The 18,506-nt window shown below is 35.5% G+C and overlaps 1 protein-coding gene across 2 annotated transcripts in view; it reads left to right on the top strand.

Annotated features, from left to right (window-relative positions):
* Positions 1-18,506, top strand: part of GRM8 (glutamate metabotropic receptor 8) — a 301,344-nt gene that overhangs the window by 255,445 nt on the left and 27,393 nt on the right. For both annotated transcript variants that reach the window (XM_053977511.1, XM_053977512.1), the window contains exon 8: positions 3,049-3,984. In XM_053977511.1, the coding sequence (XP_053833486.1) occupies positions 3,049-3,984 (936 nt within the window). The remainder of the gene's footprint in view (positions 1-3,048; positions 3,985-18,506) is intronic.

The following is an 18,506-nucleotide window of genomic DNA, read 5'->3' as shown; positions in this document are numbered from 1 at the left end:
AGAGTTATCATCCTACAATACCAGAATTTTCTCAGATACACAAGTATTTTGAAACAATTTTAAATTTCAAACACTGGCCAATGTTTCTTGGGACTATATCTCCTCTTTCTTCTTAAATTGTAGTACAAAAGTACTAGTATTTGTACTAGTACAAAACTAATGAAGAAAATCTCATAATATTTTTTAAAGCTTTTTGATAAATCTAGGTCACTCTACATGTGGGTTTTTGCCTAGAAAATTAATCCAGACAATCAAAATTTTAAAACATAGGATTTATTCCTTGTAAAATCCACCTGCCCCAGCCATTCATTCTGGTTATTTTCTACATTGATTTAGAACTTTTTATACTTTAAGATTCATTTGTGTTTGACTTTTTTATGGCTAATCAGTCAATAGTGTTTATATTAATAATTTATTTATTTATTAGGAAAAACAATTCTTTATTCAGTGAGTTTTTTAACATTAATAAATTTATATAACTTTATAAGCTGGAAATGATAACTTTTTTAGTTTGTATCAGATGTATCAGAGTGAAAAACATATATGAATCTTTCCCAGCTAGCTTCAGAAGTAGGAATTTATTATCAGTTGTTGCCAATGTGAGGTGTAATCTGAGGCACTTTAATGTTCTGCAAATCATGAAGAGATTTTAGGCATGTTTTTAGTTAATTAAAATACTGTCAGGACAAAAGTATGTAAAATTGTAAATAGCTGTAAAATTAAAGGATTTTTTTTTAATTTTTAAACTTCCTTTTTAATAAGGTAGAATCTCTAAAAGACAAAAGGAAATTCTCTGTACTTATCTAAACCACTACTGTATTCACAATACAGTAAATGTGACCTTAGGATGCTTAATGGCAGAAAAGAACCACTGTAGCCTCATGGTATTAAATACTGATCTGGTATAAACTCACCTTGCTAATTCAAATATGTTTAAAAATTGGACAGCTAAGCTTTATCCTGTCCGGCTTTCTGCCGGATGAGATATTGCCTGTCCATGCCATTCTAAGTTTATGCTGGATAAGGTGGTGTCTGCTCTGCTGGTGGTTCTTTATTGTGTGCTATAATCTAGCCAATATGTAGTACTGTTGTTTTCTGAGTCATTCCAAACTTATCCACAGACCTGGATTAATGACCATGGGTTATTGTTGCCCCCCATTACTGTAGTATGTGACTAGATCGCAAGATTTGTATTTATTCTCCTAGCAACAATGTGAAGGCAAATTGTCTTTTACTATCATGCTGATTTCATCATAGCATGTTTTTTCTCATGTGTAGTAGACGAAACAATAAGGGGTTATGTGGGCTTTTAGGATTTCAGTGATTAAAACCAGGAGATTGTAATAGAGGTGAATCTTTTTTAGTGTATCAAGTGCTCTGCTGGAGCGCTATCAAAGCTGTTTCATACAAAACTGGGTTATTCTTGGTCTTTTTAGGAAGCTAATTGCTTAAATTATTTTCTTTTCCATAGTCACTAGATGATGTATTTTGCATAGTCATCCCAATCCTTGATATAAAATCTGGCTGACTTCTGGAGATTCAGGATCCCCTCCCACTGAAATCCTCGAGTGACTCTGAGGGTTCACAGAGCTGGTTTTATGAGCGATTGTTGTCTCCTTGTTACTCTGTGCTCCCTTGGAGTGGAGAACAAGATCAAAGTCCTGCACCAAAGGGGCACAGAGGAGAGCAGGAGTCTGGCTGCTTGTGGCTGCTTTATTCACCCTGTGCAGTGCTGTAACTGGTGCTCTGGCTCTCTGGGGAAGGCAAATAAGGCCAGTAATGCTACACTGTGATTTCCTCTCAAATCTCTTGAAAAATTGCTGAAAAAATAAACTTTAAAGGCCAAAATTACCCCTTTTTGTAAGCTGTCCTCATTCTGTCCTCCTCCAGAAGAAACTGAAAACATTCCTGACGCCTGAAGTTTTGTTACTGCTGTTTCGCTTATGAATAAAACCTCCAAATGAAACAAAAGTGCTAAGTACTTAACAGGCAAGAACAAGGAAAATGCTTTGTCCTCGAGTGCTCACCACCTCACAAAGAAATGAAAGGTGGGGCCTGGAGCAACAAGGAGTGGTTCCGGTACCCACCAGGGGCTCTGCTCTACCACAGCTCTGGTTCACTCTCAGTGACCTCTGCAGAACAGGATTTTAATAAGGGTGGGCTAAGGACAGCTGGCACCAAACTGAGTGATAATTTTAGGTAGGAAATTCTTTAAATGAAAGAATTCCCCATTCAGATTTCATTTGCAGGGCATGCAGGAAGAATTACATAGGTGAATGAAAAAAAGTATATTGTGCTACTGTGCTGCTGTGGAGAAAGCTGGGATTTCTAAAACAAGATTGCATTGTTTTGTGCTACAAAAGGATCCCTGGACTTATTCAGGACTTAGTTCAGGAGAACTAAGGCAGTAGTCATGACATTTTTTTCCATTGTTATTTGGAAAGCAGTATATACTTATTTTAATCGTCTAGAAATACAAACAAAACAGTTTTGAGCATTTCAAGGCATCAAAGGTGGAAAAGTGTAAAATAGCCACATTTGTGCAAGGGATGGCATCACAGACCTTTCTTTTCTGGAACTCTTTGTTTTGCCAGACCTGATGCATGGAGATTTTAATCAATTTCTTTACTGTACCAGAAATTGCTCTGAAGCTCCCTCTGAAAAGAGACTTGTTTTGTAATTAAATGTTTGAGAACTACTGATATTTATATTTGCATGTGATTAACTTTTTACAGCACTACGTATGAGACTTTTTGATTTTAAACTAGCCTGGAGTCAATAAATATCTTTACAGATGTCAACTTGGTCAGCAGCAAAAAGGTAAATAGAAACTAATGACACTCATCAAGCCTGTGGCATGAATGATTTATTGGACACAATCATTTAACACTTTTTTAAAGCCAGTGCAAGGGAAAGAAACAGGTTTCTTATTATGGTAAACTGTATTTGTGCTGTCAGCAAGTAGTGATTTATGACAAACCTGTGGCCAGGATTAGGATATTATAAATGAAGGAAAATAGAAATCTCATTAATTTTTTATACCCACAGGTAGAAGATATGCAGTGGGCTAACAGAGAACACACTCATCCAGCATCTGTCTGCAGCCTGCCCTGTAAAGCTGGGGAAAGAAAGAAAACCGTGAAGGGAGTGCCCTGCTGCTGGCACTGTGAGCGCTGTGAGGGCTACCATTACCAGGTGGATGAATTCAACTGTGAACTCTGTCCCATTAATAAGAGACCAAATGCCAACCGTACGGATTGCCAGCTTATCCCTATCATCAAACTGGAGTGGCATTCTCCTTGGGCCATCGTGCCTGTCTTCATAGCTATTCTCGGTATAATTGCCACCACCTTTGTGATTGTGACATTTGTGCGGTACAACGACACACCGATCGTCAGGGCCTCTGGGCGGGAGCTCAGTTATGTGCTCCTGACTGGGATTTTTCTCTGTTACTCCATTACTTTTTTAATGATTGCAGCTCCTGATACAGTGGTCTGCTCATTTCGAAGGATCTTTTTAGGACTTGGTATGTGTTTCAGCTACGCTGCATTGCTTACCAAAACAAACAGGATTCACAGAATATTTGAACAAGGTAAAAAATCTGTCACAGCTCCCAGATTTATTAGTCCAGCTTCTCAGCTGGTGATCACTTTCAGCCTCATATCCTTGCAGCTTATTGGAGTCTTCATCTGGTTTGCTATTGATCCACCACACACCATTGTAGACTATGGAGAGCAGAGGACACTTGAACCAGAAAATGCCAGAGGAGTTCTCAAATGTGACATTTCAGATCTTTCTCTCATTTGTTCTCTTGGATATAGTATTCTCTTGATGGTCACATGCACTGTTTACGCTATTAAAACAAGAGGGGTTCCAGAGACCTTCAATGAAGCAAAACCCATTGGATTTACTATGTACACAACCTGCATAATTTGGTTAGCTTTTATTCCAATATTTTTTGGTACGGCCCAATCAGCAGAGAAGGTAAGTGATAATGCATTTACCTATCAAAACACTACTCTTTTTCTATTTTCATCTCTCAATAATTACAGCACTAAAACATTTTCACTCTTACAAATGAGTAATTCTGAATGGTAAATAAACCATCAAATTCACAAACAATAAAGTATATGTTTCAAAAGGTAGATTTCCTATATATTAACACAAGAAACTGGTTATGATTGTTGTGTGACTGGCATAAAAATGTTGACAATTTCTCAATATAACCTTTAAGGACTGTTTCTCCTAACATTGGTTATTGCCCTTCAGTGATGCTGTGGCCTGTTACATGAAGCACTATCAATCTTTGTTATCATCTACAGATCTGATAGAACTGGTTGCATTCCACAAGTCTAAGAAGATCAACTTACATTTGTCAAAAATAATGAAGAAAAATGCCAGGGCAGAATGAAAAGAATTACTTTTGTCTGTGGTTGACACACACAACGTTAAAAATTTAAAAGAACCAAAAATAGAACAGGAGGAAATGAATGGGGAATGACTTGTGTGTAAATTCATATAAGGCATAATTCATTAATTATTATATCAATGTAAAAAGAAAACACTTTCCTGATAATTTAATAAGAAATTAAATGATTGATATGTAAATGAAAACCACATCCGACATGTGACTCTCCTCTGTTCTAATAGGAATGCAGAGGTAAATGTCAACTGTGTGAGTATTTATTGAGGTGACAGTGGTGAAAATGACAAGTTAGGCAGGGAAAAGTAATAATGCTAGCATCAATCTTCAAAACTGCAAATATTTGATATATGGAAATACTTAAAATAAGAAATTAAAGTTAATAGTCTTTCATATAAATTCTTGTCTTTCCTTCTAGCAGGTTTTGTATAATGTTTACAAATATTCATTTTAATGTAATTGGAAAAGTTAGCATGTGTTCACTTAAAATTGTGGAAAGGTTTGATATGTCTCTAGTTTAGAGGGCACCCTTGTCTGTAGAATTAAATAACAGTTCTGTATACCTTGATGAAACATTTTGTAATTCAAGCAGAAGAATTGTATGGGGCAGAAAGTGTGGCAGAAAAAAATATTTTCCTCTCTAAAAAATGAAGCAGGATTACTGAATTGGATCAGACTTATTTTCATGGCTTTTTGGATTAAGTTGGGGAAGTTGATGCCTTAGGTTTTAGCTTTTATATTTTTCAGATTCTTTACGGCTTTAGTGTGTAGTTCTGTGCTTCATATTAAGGGATGGTAAAATCTCTTCACAGAGTAGCTAGACAGAAAATTCCTTTTTTAGATGGGGACCAAGGACAACTGATCCAAATTTCAGGCCCAAGAGCATAAACAAAGTGGACTGAAGAGAGAAAAACAAGAAGGAAGGGACTTCATAACCTAAAGCTATAACTGGACAATTAATTCCAATATGCTAATGGACCAGAACTTATAAAAGGAGAGACCTTGTGACCAGTGGTCCACTTTGTGACCATTTTGGGTTCATCTTGGGTGTAGCCCTGGCTGGGCTCTTGTGCTGCCCAAGGTGTATCCATTGAGGCCTTTTAATAAATTTCTACTATTTAACTTCGTCTAGTCTCTTTTCTAGGTCGGCCTTGGCAAGGCATCAAAGTGAGTACCAAGGTAATGGTTTACAACAGATAGAGTAAGTTAAAAAATCCCATTTGACATAGGAAAACATGTTTAGGTAAATTGTTTTTTGTATTTGTAGGCTTAAGTCACAAAAATGCTTTGTTTTATAAATGTGTGGTACTTTTAACAGCTTGGTCTGATCAGGTTTATGGCAAGTACTTGAACCAAAAGAACTGAGTCTTGAAATAGGAAATATTTCTCTGCTGGCAACCATGCAGTGATATACACCATCAGTTCACTTTGGCTTGTAGTAAAGGATGATTTGGTTTCAGCCTTTAAAGACGAGATTAATGAACATTTCTTTTGCATTTCTTTTTTGAAACCCAAGACTGAACACACAAATGACGCTAAATCACACAGCTTCTAACACTAAATTTCACTTGTTAATTGCCATTTTTTCTTTCTAAATTATTTCTTTATCTTTCCTCTTCTTAATGGAGAGAAAAAGTGCTAATACAGTAGCTCTGTAATTCAAATAATTATTTTCAAATGCTTCTTCTTTTTGCTGCAAATAAAGCAGGCTTCCACACAGAGTCTTACAGACATCTTCATAACAGTTTACATATTCCATACAATTTAAATACTTCTCTGAATGGGATAAAAATATGTAAATTTAACTGCATACATATGCATGGTCTGAACAAACTTATGGTTTCTCAGTTGATGCATAACACCATAAGAAACAATTTAAAAACAGGCTAGTGTATTCTAGAATATTTTATTTGAAATTTGATATTATGATCTTTTTGGAGGATGAAACAAATTAAAAACTTACATGGAATTTTTTTTGGTGCTTACTCACATTGCAGTTATTTTAGAATCCTGATTTTTTTTTTTTTTTAAATGTCTTGAGCTTACTGAGAGAGAACAGAGCAATAAAAGCTGGGGATTTTAAGGTGCTATTTTAAAGCAATGTTTCCTTTATGAAATGTTGACAGTAATAAATTTATTATGACATTCATTACTTGCCAGGAGTACTTCCAGTTACTAACTTTAGACACAGTTCTGTTTGAATAATGAGTACTTAAAACTTTTCCAAAATGTTTTAAGGAATTTCAGTTTTCCTAGACATTAGCAGTGCTTGCAATAATAGCGTAAGTTACTAACCATTTCTTGAAAAAGAGGTTGTACATACTTAAGTATTCAATTAACACTAATTAAATAACAAACCTACTGAGCAGCTTTTATTTCACTGTCAATACCACTGATAAACAAAACCAAGTATCATCAATGCTGAAAATAGATGTCTAGATCCAAAACTCAAAGCTCACCCTAGAAAATTTACCCTTACATTTAGTGGCCCTGGAGATCAATTCAAAAGTATAGGTTTCCTAAGAGATTCTGTAAATAGTCTAGAGGAGTGTAAACATGTAGAGTCAGCACAAGTCCATAAATTGAGCGTTGGCATCAATCAAACTTCAAATATGCATGATGAAGGTAATTTAAATAAGCATAAGTACTTATCTGCAGACAGACTAGGAATCTTGATGATGTCTTCTTGCTGTGAAGCACAGCAAGTGCTGTGCTCTCTTCTCATGAAAAATTTTGCTGGTGAATGCAGCTGAGTTAAATGCCTGAATTTGCATGCAGTGACATAACTGTAAGAAAAAAACATAGTAAAAGTTAAGGTAACTTGTCAAGACATCATGGGAATATGTTTATTTCTCGTCTTGACATTTGTAATATTTTTAACCATCCTTTATAACAAATGCTGTTTTTTAAATTTGCATTATATCAACTTACATGTAAGTTTGAAATGAATATAAAATTGAGAAAACTACTGTATATTATTGAAGAAATTAAATATATATATTCAGATATAACTAAAAAAAAATGTTAAAGTACCAATCCAAAATTACCTGGCATAATTCAAGCTTGGTGGCTTGTATTGATCTCCACGTTTACTAATTTGTCCTTATTTTCAAGCAACAGAATATAAATGCCCTATGGTACTAAACAGGCTATTTTGAGGTTGTAATTCTTACAGATGTCCTGCAGTGAAAATATGAACATTGACTTTAGGTTCTATGTGATTTTGTCCATTCATGTTCATGCCTGTTTTCACAGCTCCTTCTTCATGAAAGGAACCTACTACAAAAAAATTAATTTTTCCAGTGAGTCATTAAGCTGAATGACAAATGGCCCCTTAAGACATAAACCACAAATTTTCTAACACTTGCATTACTGTCAGTAAGGTGCTTTAGAGGCAAAGGAGAGAAATTCTTTGAGAAAGCATTCTGTGAATATAGCTTTCCTCTATGTCATGTACATGTATATAGCCAAACACTGGAAGTACTGGAATCATCTAGGATAGAGATGTCTGAAACGTCATAATAACCAGAATGACACCCAAAAATATATTGAATAGCTAAGTGATTAAAACAGCTGTTTGAATTCCTGTGTAAAATTAAGTTAAAATGGCAGATTGCACTAAAATCTTCTGAGGATAGATGGCTGTCTGAAGTACAACCCTATTTAATAAACTGAACTTTGTAAATTCCCTTCCTTTTAGCATTTTTGACAGGTTGATAAATAATGTTTATTCACAGATTATTATTACACATCATTATTATCAGACATAATTTATTATATTAATCTGGAAATACTTTGCTTGAACGAGAAGATGAATACTTGTTCCCCATACTGTGAATAAAGAGATGTTTCACTTTCTGCTAAGGAAAGACCATAAAAAATACTGAATAATTTATTCCATCTCCTCCAAGTGGAAGCAATTATAAGGTGTGATCTAACAAGGCAGATAAATTTTAATGTATTTCCAATTATTCTGAAAAGTCTGACCTCTCTTTTCATAACTGCAATATAGAAAAATTGTAATTTTATAATAGAAATTTTCTTATAAATTATTATGCTTATGATCTTACTATTCCAGCTCTTTTCATGCTGGATTTACTGTTCAGTGGATCTTATGCTTATACCCATCTGTTTGTTAGTAACACTAAAAGAAGTTAGAAACAATATAAAAAATATTCCACTATTAATTTGACTTGTAAATTACTGCTGTAATTGTCAAGATAAAGAAATTCAATTCTCAGTGGAAGAGCTAGTTCCATCAGAGTAGTAATATATGTTCATTAGTTTAAAGAAAACAACTACTAATGATAGTTCAGGTAGAGACTTCTTACTTCTCCCATATTTCTAAAAAAGGTATCATCTTTTGTATGTCTTTACGTTATGAATTCTTGACTAAATATGTTCCTGTGACTGCAAGAAAACAGCATCTTAATGATTCCGCAGACTGTACTAATGAAGGGCACAACACTGAGCTTGTTCTTCACCTCAAAGCATTCTCTTCTAATCCTGATTGCATGTGGAGTTCTAGCTCTGCAGAACACTACTTGCAGGTAGTCTGTGCGTTACACATCATAGGAAAAAGTCCAGAAAAGCAATTTATAAATTTAACATTTCTCTCATTTTATGAATAATTTTTGGCTTGATTAAACTAGAATCTCTGCTGCCAACACTGTGCATAGCATGAGGATTAATCTGAGGGATATCTGAAACAGTTTCTCATTTTCCTTATTACAGAAGCAGAAGTTAGAAGAGTGCTGTAGTGATACATTCCACATTCAGCAGTTTATCATTGTTCAAAACTCCATTTCTGCGCTCCTAATTGCTTTTTATTCAGAATCTTTAGAATATGGGAGTACTTGCAGGATTATAAAAAAAATATCAGTATTTGAATTTTTGCATTCTAAAGCACAAGATTCATAAGGAGCAACTCAGAAAACTGGATTTGTTTAGCTTGTTTCTACAACTTTCTGTAGCAAGGAGGGTGTTTTTCCTCCTAGGTAGCAAATGATAGGACAAGAGAAAATTGCATCAGGTTGTGGCTGGGCAGGTTTAGGTTGGATGTTAGGAAAAATTTCTTCATTGAAAGGGTGATCGAGCATTGAACAGGGAAGTGGAACACTGAACAGGGAACCTCTCCCTGGAGGTGTTTAAAAGACATAGATGTGGCATGTAGGGACATGGTTTAGTGGTGGACTTGGCAGTTTTAGGTCACTGATTGGATCTGATGATGTTAGAGGTCTTTTCCAACCTAAATGACTGTATTATTCTATGTCTTGGAACAGAAAATTAGTTAAAATTCACCAGATTATCTGATAGAAATATCCCTCCCTCTCACTGGAAATCATGTTAAAAATGGAGAAACTTTGAATCCTTCTCATTTCATGTTTTTTCAAATGTAAAATTTCATGAGCTAAATTATTTCTATGCTTCATAATGTCCTCCAACTTTTGACCTAATCCTTGGCAGAAATTAGAACTTTGTTGTTCTACTGTGGAAGCAGAGTGTTAAAAAAGATGTGAACAAAAGTGCGACCAAATAGCAGTTTATTGCCCTATCTTCCTCTGCTCCCTTTCTGTCTGAGAGGAAGTTCCTTGCTCCTTGTTTGTTGCTGAGGCAGCATGTTCCCCTCCAGCTGGAAGATATTCAGTGCACTGCAGGCCATGGTCATTGCTGGGTCATTGCTTGTTCACCCACCGGCTGAGCAAATGGTTTCAGCTGCCCCCAAATCTGTTTTCCCTCCCAGCCTCCCATGAGCTGGTGTTAGAGGACAAAGGAGTAGTCATACTTCTCCTGGGTGGCAGCACGAACTGCAAAAGGTACCTGTAATGAGAAGCCAGTTAAATATAGAGATCTTCTTTTCTTTCAAAAGTTGCTTTGTGGGAACCCATTCCAAAAGTTATTTCTTAGGAAAATAATGTGATTATGTATTTCTTTTTTTAAAGTTTATTAGCTGATAAGTGAGACAAAACTGATGGATTGGGTAATTTAAAATATTGTAGGCATTTTCAAAGCTTTTTTTTTAGTTTCAACCTTTTCTATCCTTGTAAGTTTAAACTGAAATTTGGAAGCAGAGCAGTTCTGGTATTTAAAGAGCATAATTTCACAAGTTTTAAACTGTTTTCACTTTCGTAAACTGAAAAATGTCTGGACTGTTGACTGTAACACCAGCCTTGCATTTAAAAAAAAAAAAAAACTTATAAAAGATTTTTTATGAGTTTTCAGGCCAAGTACTTTTAAAGAAAATACTACTTTTTAAAATTTCTAGCCCCTATGTTGATTTTTTTTTTAATTCAGCACAGTGTGTACCTGAGTTTCAGGAAGTGTTCTTGCTGAATGACTGTGCTGAATGACTGTGCAAAGTTAAAGCATATGTAATTTTAAAGACTGGACTTTATTGTTTTAAGATATGCCCCTTGCCTTAAAAGTGAGATTTCATTTCATTTCATTAATTTCATTAATGAAGCTACAGGGATTTTGAGGATGTATGCTGAGCCCTGATTTTAATTACAGAATCACAGAATGAACTAGGTTGGAAAAGACCTTTAGGATCTAGTCCAACCTATGATAAGTTTTCTAGGATGTATCACAAAGAGAGACACTCTCCAAGCTCCTCCTCACCAGCTCCTTCAAGAAAGAAGTGGAGTATTTAGTAAAATATATCTTTTATTTTTTTAGCCCAGTGAGGCGCTCATGTGTGCACCTGAGGGCTGCAAACCCTTTTCATTTCTGCATAGCTGCATGTCTATTCCAGCATGAGCACTGAGCTGGCGTACCTTGTTGTGTACATTGAAAAGATGTGCACCTGCCACATAATGAAAAACACTGGCATTTTGCTTGTCTGACAAGTTTGCTTCTGGCCCCATCATGAATGATGGCTTTTCTCCCAAAGTCAGAAATGAGCTGCCAGAAAAATTAAATTTTCCTGTGATCAGCATTCTATCCCATCCTGAGGAATGTCAGAGAGTTGGTAATGTGTCAATGAAGATGGAATTGCATGCTAAAGAACTTTAAATAGATCTTTTTGGCTACTTGCTGGCTTCTGTGATAAGTAATTAATCCTTACTGAGAAGCAGAAATAATTTTGTAAGCACAGATAGCTAAATAACTCATCATCTTTTTTGTAAAAAAAAAGATCAATAATCACAGAAAGCAGTTTGTGACAGACCAGAAATGTTTCATAAAGATAATATTGAAAAAAAATATACCTTAGCTACAGTATTTTTAAGAATCAGAGTCACCTCACAAAAATATTGATCTTTTGGCTCTAATTTCTTCAGTGCCAAAATCTGGTTGTCTTCAACAAGTGCAGTTTAAGATAAATCCTTCCAGCATTTAAAAAATCTTAAGTTTTTGGGGCTCTGTGAGGGCTGGTTTAATTTGCGTAAAGTAAAACCACTGATAACACAAACCACATGGAAAATATCTTTAAGCAAATTTATCACTTAGTGAAAAATGTTTGTAAGTACACAGGAAGAGAGATTTTTTTCAGCTAAGAATGATTTGATAAACCCACATCCTGGGGGAAAAAAAAGCTATGGGTAACAGAAAGTTAATTGGAACTAACTACACTTATACACATCTTAAAACAAATAGAAAATCTTTAAATAAAACACTGTCTAGAAATTGTGTTGGAACTATTTCTGGGGTGCTCTTGGGAAATTTCATGTTCTTGCTAGCTCTTGCCAAGTTGGAAGGAGTGCATCAATAGCCTTTGTTGTAGCTTTAACAAGGCTTGTACCTTACTGAATGTAAGTAAACACATGTATGAAAGACAGAAGAAACAATCTAACAAGGCTTTTAGTTGGCTCTGAGTAGATATTCAGCTTCTTGTCTTTCTTATCTTCTCCTACAAGAATTCAAATTTTGCATAGGATTGATATCAGTATCAATATTTTGACCTTACAGATAGGACAAAATACTGTGGACTGGTAAGTTGTCATACATAGGCTTAGCCTAAATAGCAACGCTTGTACAAGCTCATCACCTACCACATCTTGAACTTGACACCAACTTCCCACCACACTGATGAACTTGATCCCCATTAAGTAATCAGCACATCAATGTATGAAAGCCATATTACCTTGTATTTCCTTTAGATAAATAACATTTTGAAGCACAATTATGGCGACTCAACTAAAGTGTTTGATAAGCACAGTAGGTTGAAGGGAAGAAAGGCAAAGTACTTGATTTTTATTTTTTTTTTAACTCCACTGAACTCAGATTAAGAGCAGCTATTCACAGGTATTGTGAATGCCATTCATTCAGGTACTGTAAAATACTTCCCAATTTCAAAACCACAAGGTCAGAAGGAGATTAGTAGAGAAGAGGGGAACTGCTTACCAGACGGTGTTCAAAGGAAAATAAAGGAAAATATTTTTAACTCTGATGCTGAGGAGCACACTACATTTTGCAAATGTCTTTTCCAGAAAGTTAGAAGTCATAACTGAATGAGGTATAGCAGAAGAGCTCACAGCAGGCAAGGCATCTATCTCTTAATCTAGTCATCAAAAAGACACAGGCAAACCAATGTGGCATGATGCTGAAATTGGTCCCAGAGCCCAAAACTGGTTTACAAATAGTCACTATAAGGGAATTGTTTGCACCATATGTTTTCCTTAAGAACTGATCTACTGAAAGGGTGCTTTAGATTATGGTATAAACTGAAGCAGCTTCCTCCAGAACACATCAGCCTCCTATCCTTTTGAGCCATCACACTGCATAAAATGTTATTGATCTACAAAGATCACATACCTCCATCAAGGTTTCCAGACTCCAAGTTAGAAATTTCTCTGCTATTTCTCCAAACTATTTGCCTTCTCAGTGAGACTTGTAATTTCTTTGTTTCCAACCACCACCAAAGATATAACCTTTGTCCTTTTCAACCTCCAATTTTTTGCTGTTTAAATCCTCTCGTTTCCCTGATTGCTTACTTGGTAATTTGTCCAAGAGACAACAGTCATTGCAGCCAGTGCTGCTTTTCTTTCTATATCCCAATATCTTATATCCTTGGCATCTTATATCCAAGTTCCTAGTTCTTTTCTGTGAGAATTAGGACTTAAACTCTCAGCTTATCTTTGTGTCTCTTTCTTCTCTCCCTCACTGACATTGATGATGGCATTTAGTTATTGGTGTTTGCTACTTTCACTCTTAAATTAAGATGGTTTTACAAACATTTCCTCCTTCCCCTCCCATCCCCTCCCCTCCTGTCTTCTCCTCTTTCCTCCCCGCAACATTCTCAAATTTGTTCAAGTTCTAGTTCCTTTGTTTAGTGCTCTACTTCTGAAAAGTTCTAGTAAAGCTACAATCAAGTGAGAGAGTTTTGCCAGTGATGTCAAGAAGCATTGATGCCTGTGCTGTTCCTTTAATACTTCGTCTGTATGCACCCCATCTATGTTTCACGCTACTAAAAGCTTTTCTGAAGGGACTTGTGTAAGCTGGAACTTTGTGCATCTGTGTTATATAAGAACATAACTGTAGAATTTGACATTGTGGTTTTCATTTTTTGTCTAAAATGTAGGTCATATTTGACTTGGCTTAAAATTGAGCTAGCTATCCTGTACTTTTGTGTAGTTTTAATAAACATCCCATGTGTGTTTGAATTCTCCTGCACACAAGGAGAAGGCATAAAAAATACATTACCAGCAGTTCTGGTTTTCTAAGCACCCAAAACAGGGGAAGTGTTAAGTACATTATGTCCTTAAACATTGCTTCAGCAGAGCAGCTTTTAAACACAAGGGAGGCATAAAAGGAAAAGAGAGAAATATGTGGTGTGCTTCTTCCTATCTCCTAGGCAGGGATGTAACAAGCAGAGCTGGTTGACTGACTCTTTCTTTGGGGCTTTTTTTGGGTTTCTTTTACTCTTTGTACTCATGTAGCTCTGTATGGTAGTTTGGCAGGTCGTTTGCCAGATGGGGGGCTAGAGGGAAGCGCTGTCAGCTGACATTGCTCCAGCTGCACTTGCTTTGAGAAGGTGGTTCAGAGCCAGACATTTTATGTTTTGACTATATTCATTTCCTCTCAAGGTCACCAGAATACACAAGGAAATGTCAAAACTGCAGATGAGCAAGCCTCTTCTGTATGACATAAGTTAGTGTTGTTTCTATACCTCACTGCTGGAAAAAGTTATTTATGTTTCAAAACAGTGACAGTAGGCTGAAGATCTATTCAGTAGATTTTTTTTTAATTGAAATGAAGAGATTTTTAAGTGCTTATAGAGTGCACTAATATCTTTCAGAGCATTGTTTGACTATAAGCCTAATTAGTAATTTCTATCTCCTCTACATGAATGAAATAAAGACTTTTGTAAAATTATACTAGACTTTTTACCTATTGAATGAAAGGATTAACCCTAATTTTAATTGTCATCTGAATATTAAAATAAGTTCTTTGGGCCCCTTTGCCTGTGTATGAACAAAGGCATTCCTCTTAAATTGTTGTGCACACATGTTGACAGAAGACTGGATCCCTACAGCTGTAAAATGAAACCATCAGCACCTCTCCAACACATGTAATGCCTGAGAGCCAGGGCTGAGGCCTATTTTTTACTGCAGTTAACACTACCATGCTGTTTAAAATGACACAGTATAAGCAAGTAACTTAGGTCTAACCTGTCAGATTAGCCAGCAGTGATATGGTTCTGAGCAACAGAGTGCTTATTTTCTCAGTGATTTTTCCTTTTTAATTCTAGCTTTTTCAGTGCTGGTAAACAATACTCTGTTCTTCCTTCAAAGCCACCCACTTGGCTGAAGTATATTTCACAGAGGCTCCAAACTCTATGATTTATTGACTTCTTGTTGAAATCACTTTTTCAATATATTCACAGCTCATCTCTCTTTTTTCTTCCCTTAACCAAGGCCTATTTCACTTATTTTGAAGAATCACACTGTCTTTCTGTAGGAAATTTAAGTGTGCACGTTTTCTTATTCAGGTGATGACTGTATTTTGCTCACAATCTAATTAAGTGTGTGAGTAATATCTGTGTTAAGAAAAGAAGGAGGAAAAGGAAAAAAAAAAACCCATCTGCTACATCCTAGAAGCTTCAAGTACTTAGATTTGTTAAAGAACATTAAGGAAACTAGAGTACATGCAATTTCCAAAGATGGGCCCTTGTTGTCCCGTTTCTTCTTACACAAGTCTCCCCTGATGCAGTCTATTAGAAATATACTTGTCTGCAGTTTCTGATATCATGTGTGCTTATTTCAGAGGAATAAACAACTGTCTAACAGGAAATGTAGCTATTTCACAGATACAGAACACTTGTTGAGGAAATATTTTAACAAACTGGTTGTGTTTAGGGAGCCATTGCGGCTGGAGGGAGCCTTAACAAAATGAGCTAGTTTTCTTGGAAAGCCTAGAAGCCTAATATTTTAATATACCAGAGATATTCTGCTATAAATTCAGCCATCTAGAACTTGATTTCCTAATTCTGACAATTTTGTATCGACTGTATATACAGTTCATGCAAAGTCCAGCTCCTTTATATTATTTATCTGTGCTCCATATGCAAAAATTACATATTTCCTTGTCTTTGTTTTGATCTATTCAGTTTTCTTCTAAGATTACTGAACAATTTTGAGAGGAAACAAAGTATCCAGTAGCTGTTTTGGAAAGTTTATGGAGGCAGCAGGTTTCTGTTTTCACTAAACAACCTTCCTAGACTTTTTTCAAATGAGTGACTAGCTAAAGATTGTTATGAGAAGTCTCCTAGGACTGCATAGGAAGAATGTTTTAATAATGCCTTTATTTTTTATTCCTGTGTTCTGATTTGGTTATGCAAATGAGGAGAAAGTAGCTGTCAGTAGATGGAAAATTATGTGTGTCTTTTGTGTGAATATTGAATTAATTCTCAGCAAGTGGTGTATGGATCACTTATAACATTCATTAAGGTGGGTAGGATATTTGGTGGAGTCATTGTCCTGAAAGTTTGCCATTTGGACAGACTTTCACATGATCACTATACAGAAAATGTTGCTGCTTTGTACATAGATCCCAATTTTTTTTTCACAGCATGAGAATGCCAGGTCAGTGGTCTTCATCTCTGTTGCCAGTATTCCAACAAGTCCAGGCATGAAGATCTGCTTTCAAATTTCAGTTTAATTAACAGTTTTCCATGTTGGTTTAAGGTATGTTAAACCATTTTTTGAGTCTCTAAGGAAAGATATAATTCCATGATGCTCTGTAGCATGTTAATGAAACTAATGTTCTGGGAAATATGAGACCAAGTCCCTCCATTCTCAAGAATGGTTATGAGGCTAACCAACAAAATCTTAATAACATTTATGATGTAAAAGGATGCCACCACCTCTTCTGTCTCTCATAGCTCTATTTGATTTAATTTGGTTTTCTTTCAAGGGCCTGAAAAGAAAATATATTATGCAGAGATAAATAAAATACTTATTAATTAAAAATGGTTAACATGATTGAGTTAATCTGTGACCAGAACCAGAATAAATGCATCTGATTCAATCCCAGCCAAATTTTAAATTATAGCTTATTTGCCAAATAAGAAGTAAAAAAATTGTCATTGACTTAAGTTCACTATCTTGCATCCTTCCTTCATGGAGTGCTGTATACAATATTCTACACCAGCCCTGGGGGAAACAGCGTTCAGCTACAGCTGCTTGTAAATGGGGACTGATGACTAACATAGAAAAATTACACAGCTCCTTTTCCAGGAGACAAAGGATATTTCAGTATATCTCCACTGAAATGATGGCTGCCCTTGAATCCGTTAGTGACATTAAGAAGTGTGATAATAGTCTTTGTTACCATGATTCCACACAGAATTCAGCGCAGTCCTCACTAAATCTGCTGGCACCCAGGGCAGTTCTTGTTCACCTGCAGCTCTACCTGGCGTTCCCAAGCAGTTAAATTCCTCAACAATGTGATATAGATTCATGATCAAAAACACAGATGTACCTGAATATGAAAATACAGAATGGGTGCTCAGCTGTAACTCTTGAAGGGCTTCTACTGTGGTAAGAGTTCTGATTATCCAATGGATAAGTGTTTTATAATGAGTGCAGGACCTGAATGCAGAGGAGTAAGAGGCCAAACTCTTGAGTGCCAATGCACATCGCTGTGGTATGTTATACACTCATAAAAGTGTGGAGGTAGATCACAAAACAACTATTAATTCTGCAGATACATAGATAAGCCTTCACGGATCTGTCAGAAACCAAGAATCTAACAATATTGAAAATATATATATAATGATAAAAATAGTGCATAGTATCATTTTTTAGTGCTAGAAAATAATTAAGGGATAAAATATCATACTTGAAGGCTTAGAGAGTCTCTAGTGATTAATAATGAAGAGAAGGACTTCACAGAGTACCTTTTTCTATGACTAGGCCTCTTTTATATATTTCTCTAAAGCACCTTGTTTTGGCCACCCTTTAAATCATGGTATTTGACCACATGGATCACACTTCTAATCCACTCTGGTAACTTCTACATACTTTAACATATAAAAAATAAAGTATATTTCATTTTATTGTATATAGTTCTAAAAATAAAATAACTATTTGTAGTAGAATAGAACTTTGGGGGTTTTTCATGTCACTATTTTTTCCTTCTTATTGGTTTCCCATTATATGCCATTGTTGTTAGTGCTTATGAGCTCCTGAAAAAGCTTTTATGAGTTTTGAATTTTTGTTCTTTGCAGCCCTATTTTATGTGTGTGATCTGATATATAAAAAATAATATAGTAAAACAAAACACCATCACCTTGCCCACAATCATTAGGTAGCTGTGGTTATAAAAATTATTCCTTCATATAGAATCATGTCTTCATTTCTTCATGTCTTTTTCCTGAAGTTTGAAATTTGTATTCTCTGCAGCTAAAAAAGTATGCATCTGTAAACATGCTGTGATTTTCCACTTGCATAGCAACAGTATACTTTTTAAGTGGAGACAACAAATGCTCAATAATTTGTGATTACTCCAAGATTCTTTCATCTGATAATGCAAACCACTATGTTTAATACCTTTCAAATGCATAATGTATGACTTTTCGTCCTAGTGGAAGCTTTTAGGTTTTATGTAGTTCATGAGATTTCCTAATCTGACATAATTGCTGTGG

This window comes from Vidua macroura, chromosome 5 (assembly GCF_024509145.1).
Source record: "Vidua macroura isolate BioBank_ID:100142 chromosome 5, ASM2450914v1, whole genome shotgun sequence".
Classification (NCBI taxonomy): domain Eukaryota; kingdom Metazoa; phylum Chordata; class Aves; order Passeriformes; family Viduidae; genus Vidua; species Vidua macroura.
The sequence above is the reverse complement of the archived record's forward strand: the minus strand, read 5'-3'. Positions and strand labels throughout refer to the sequence as shown.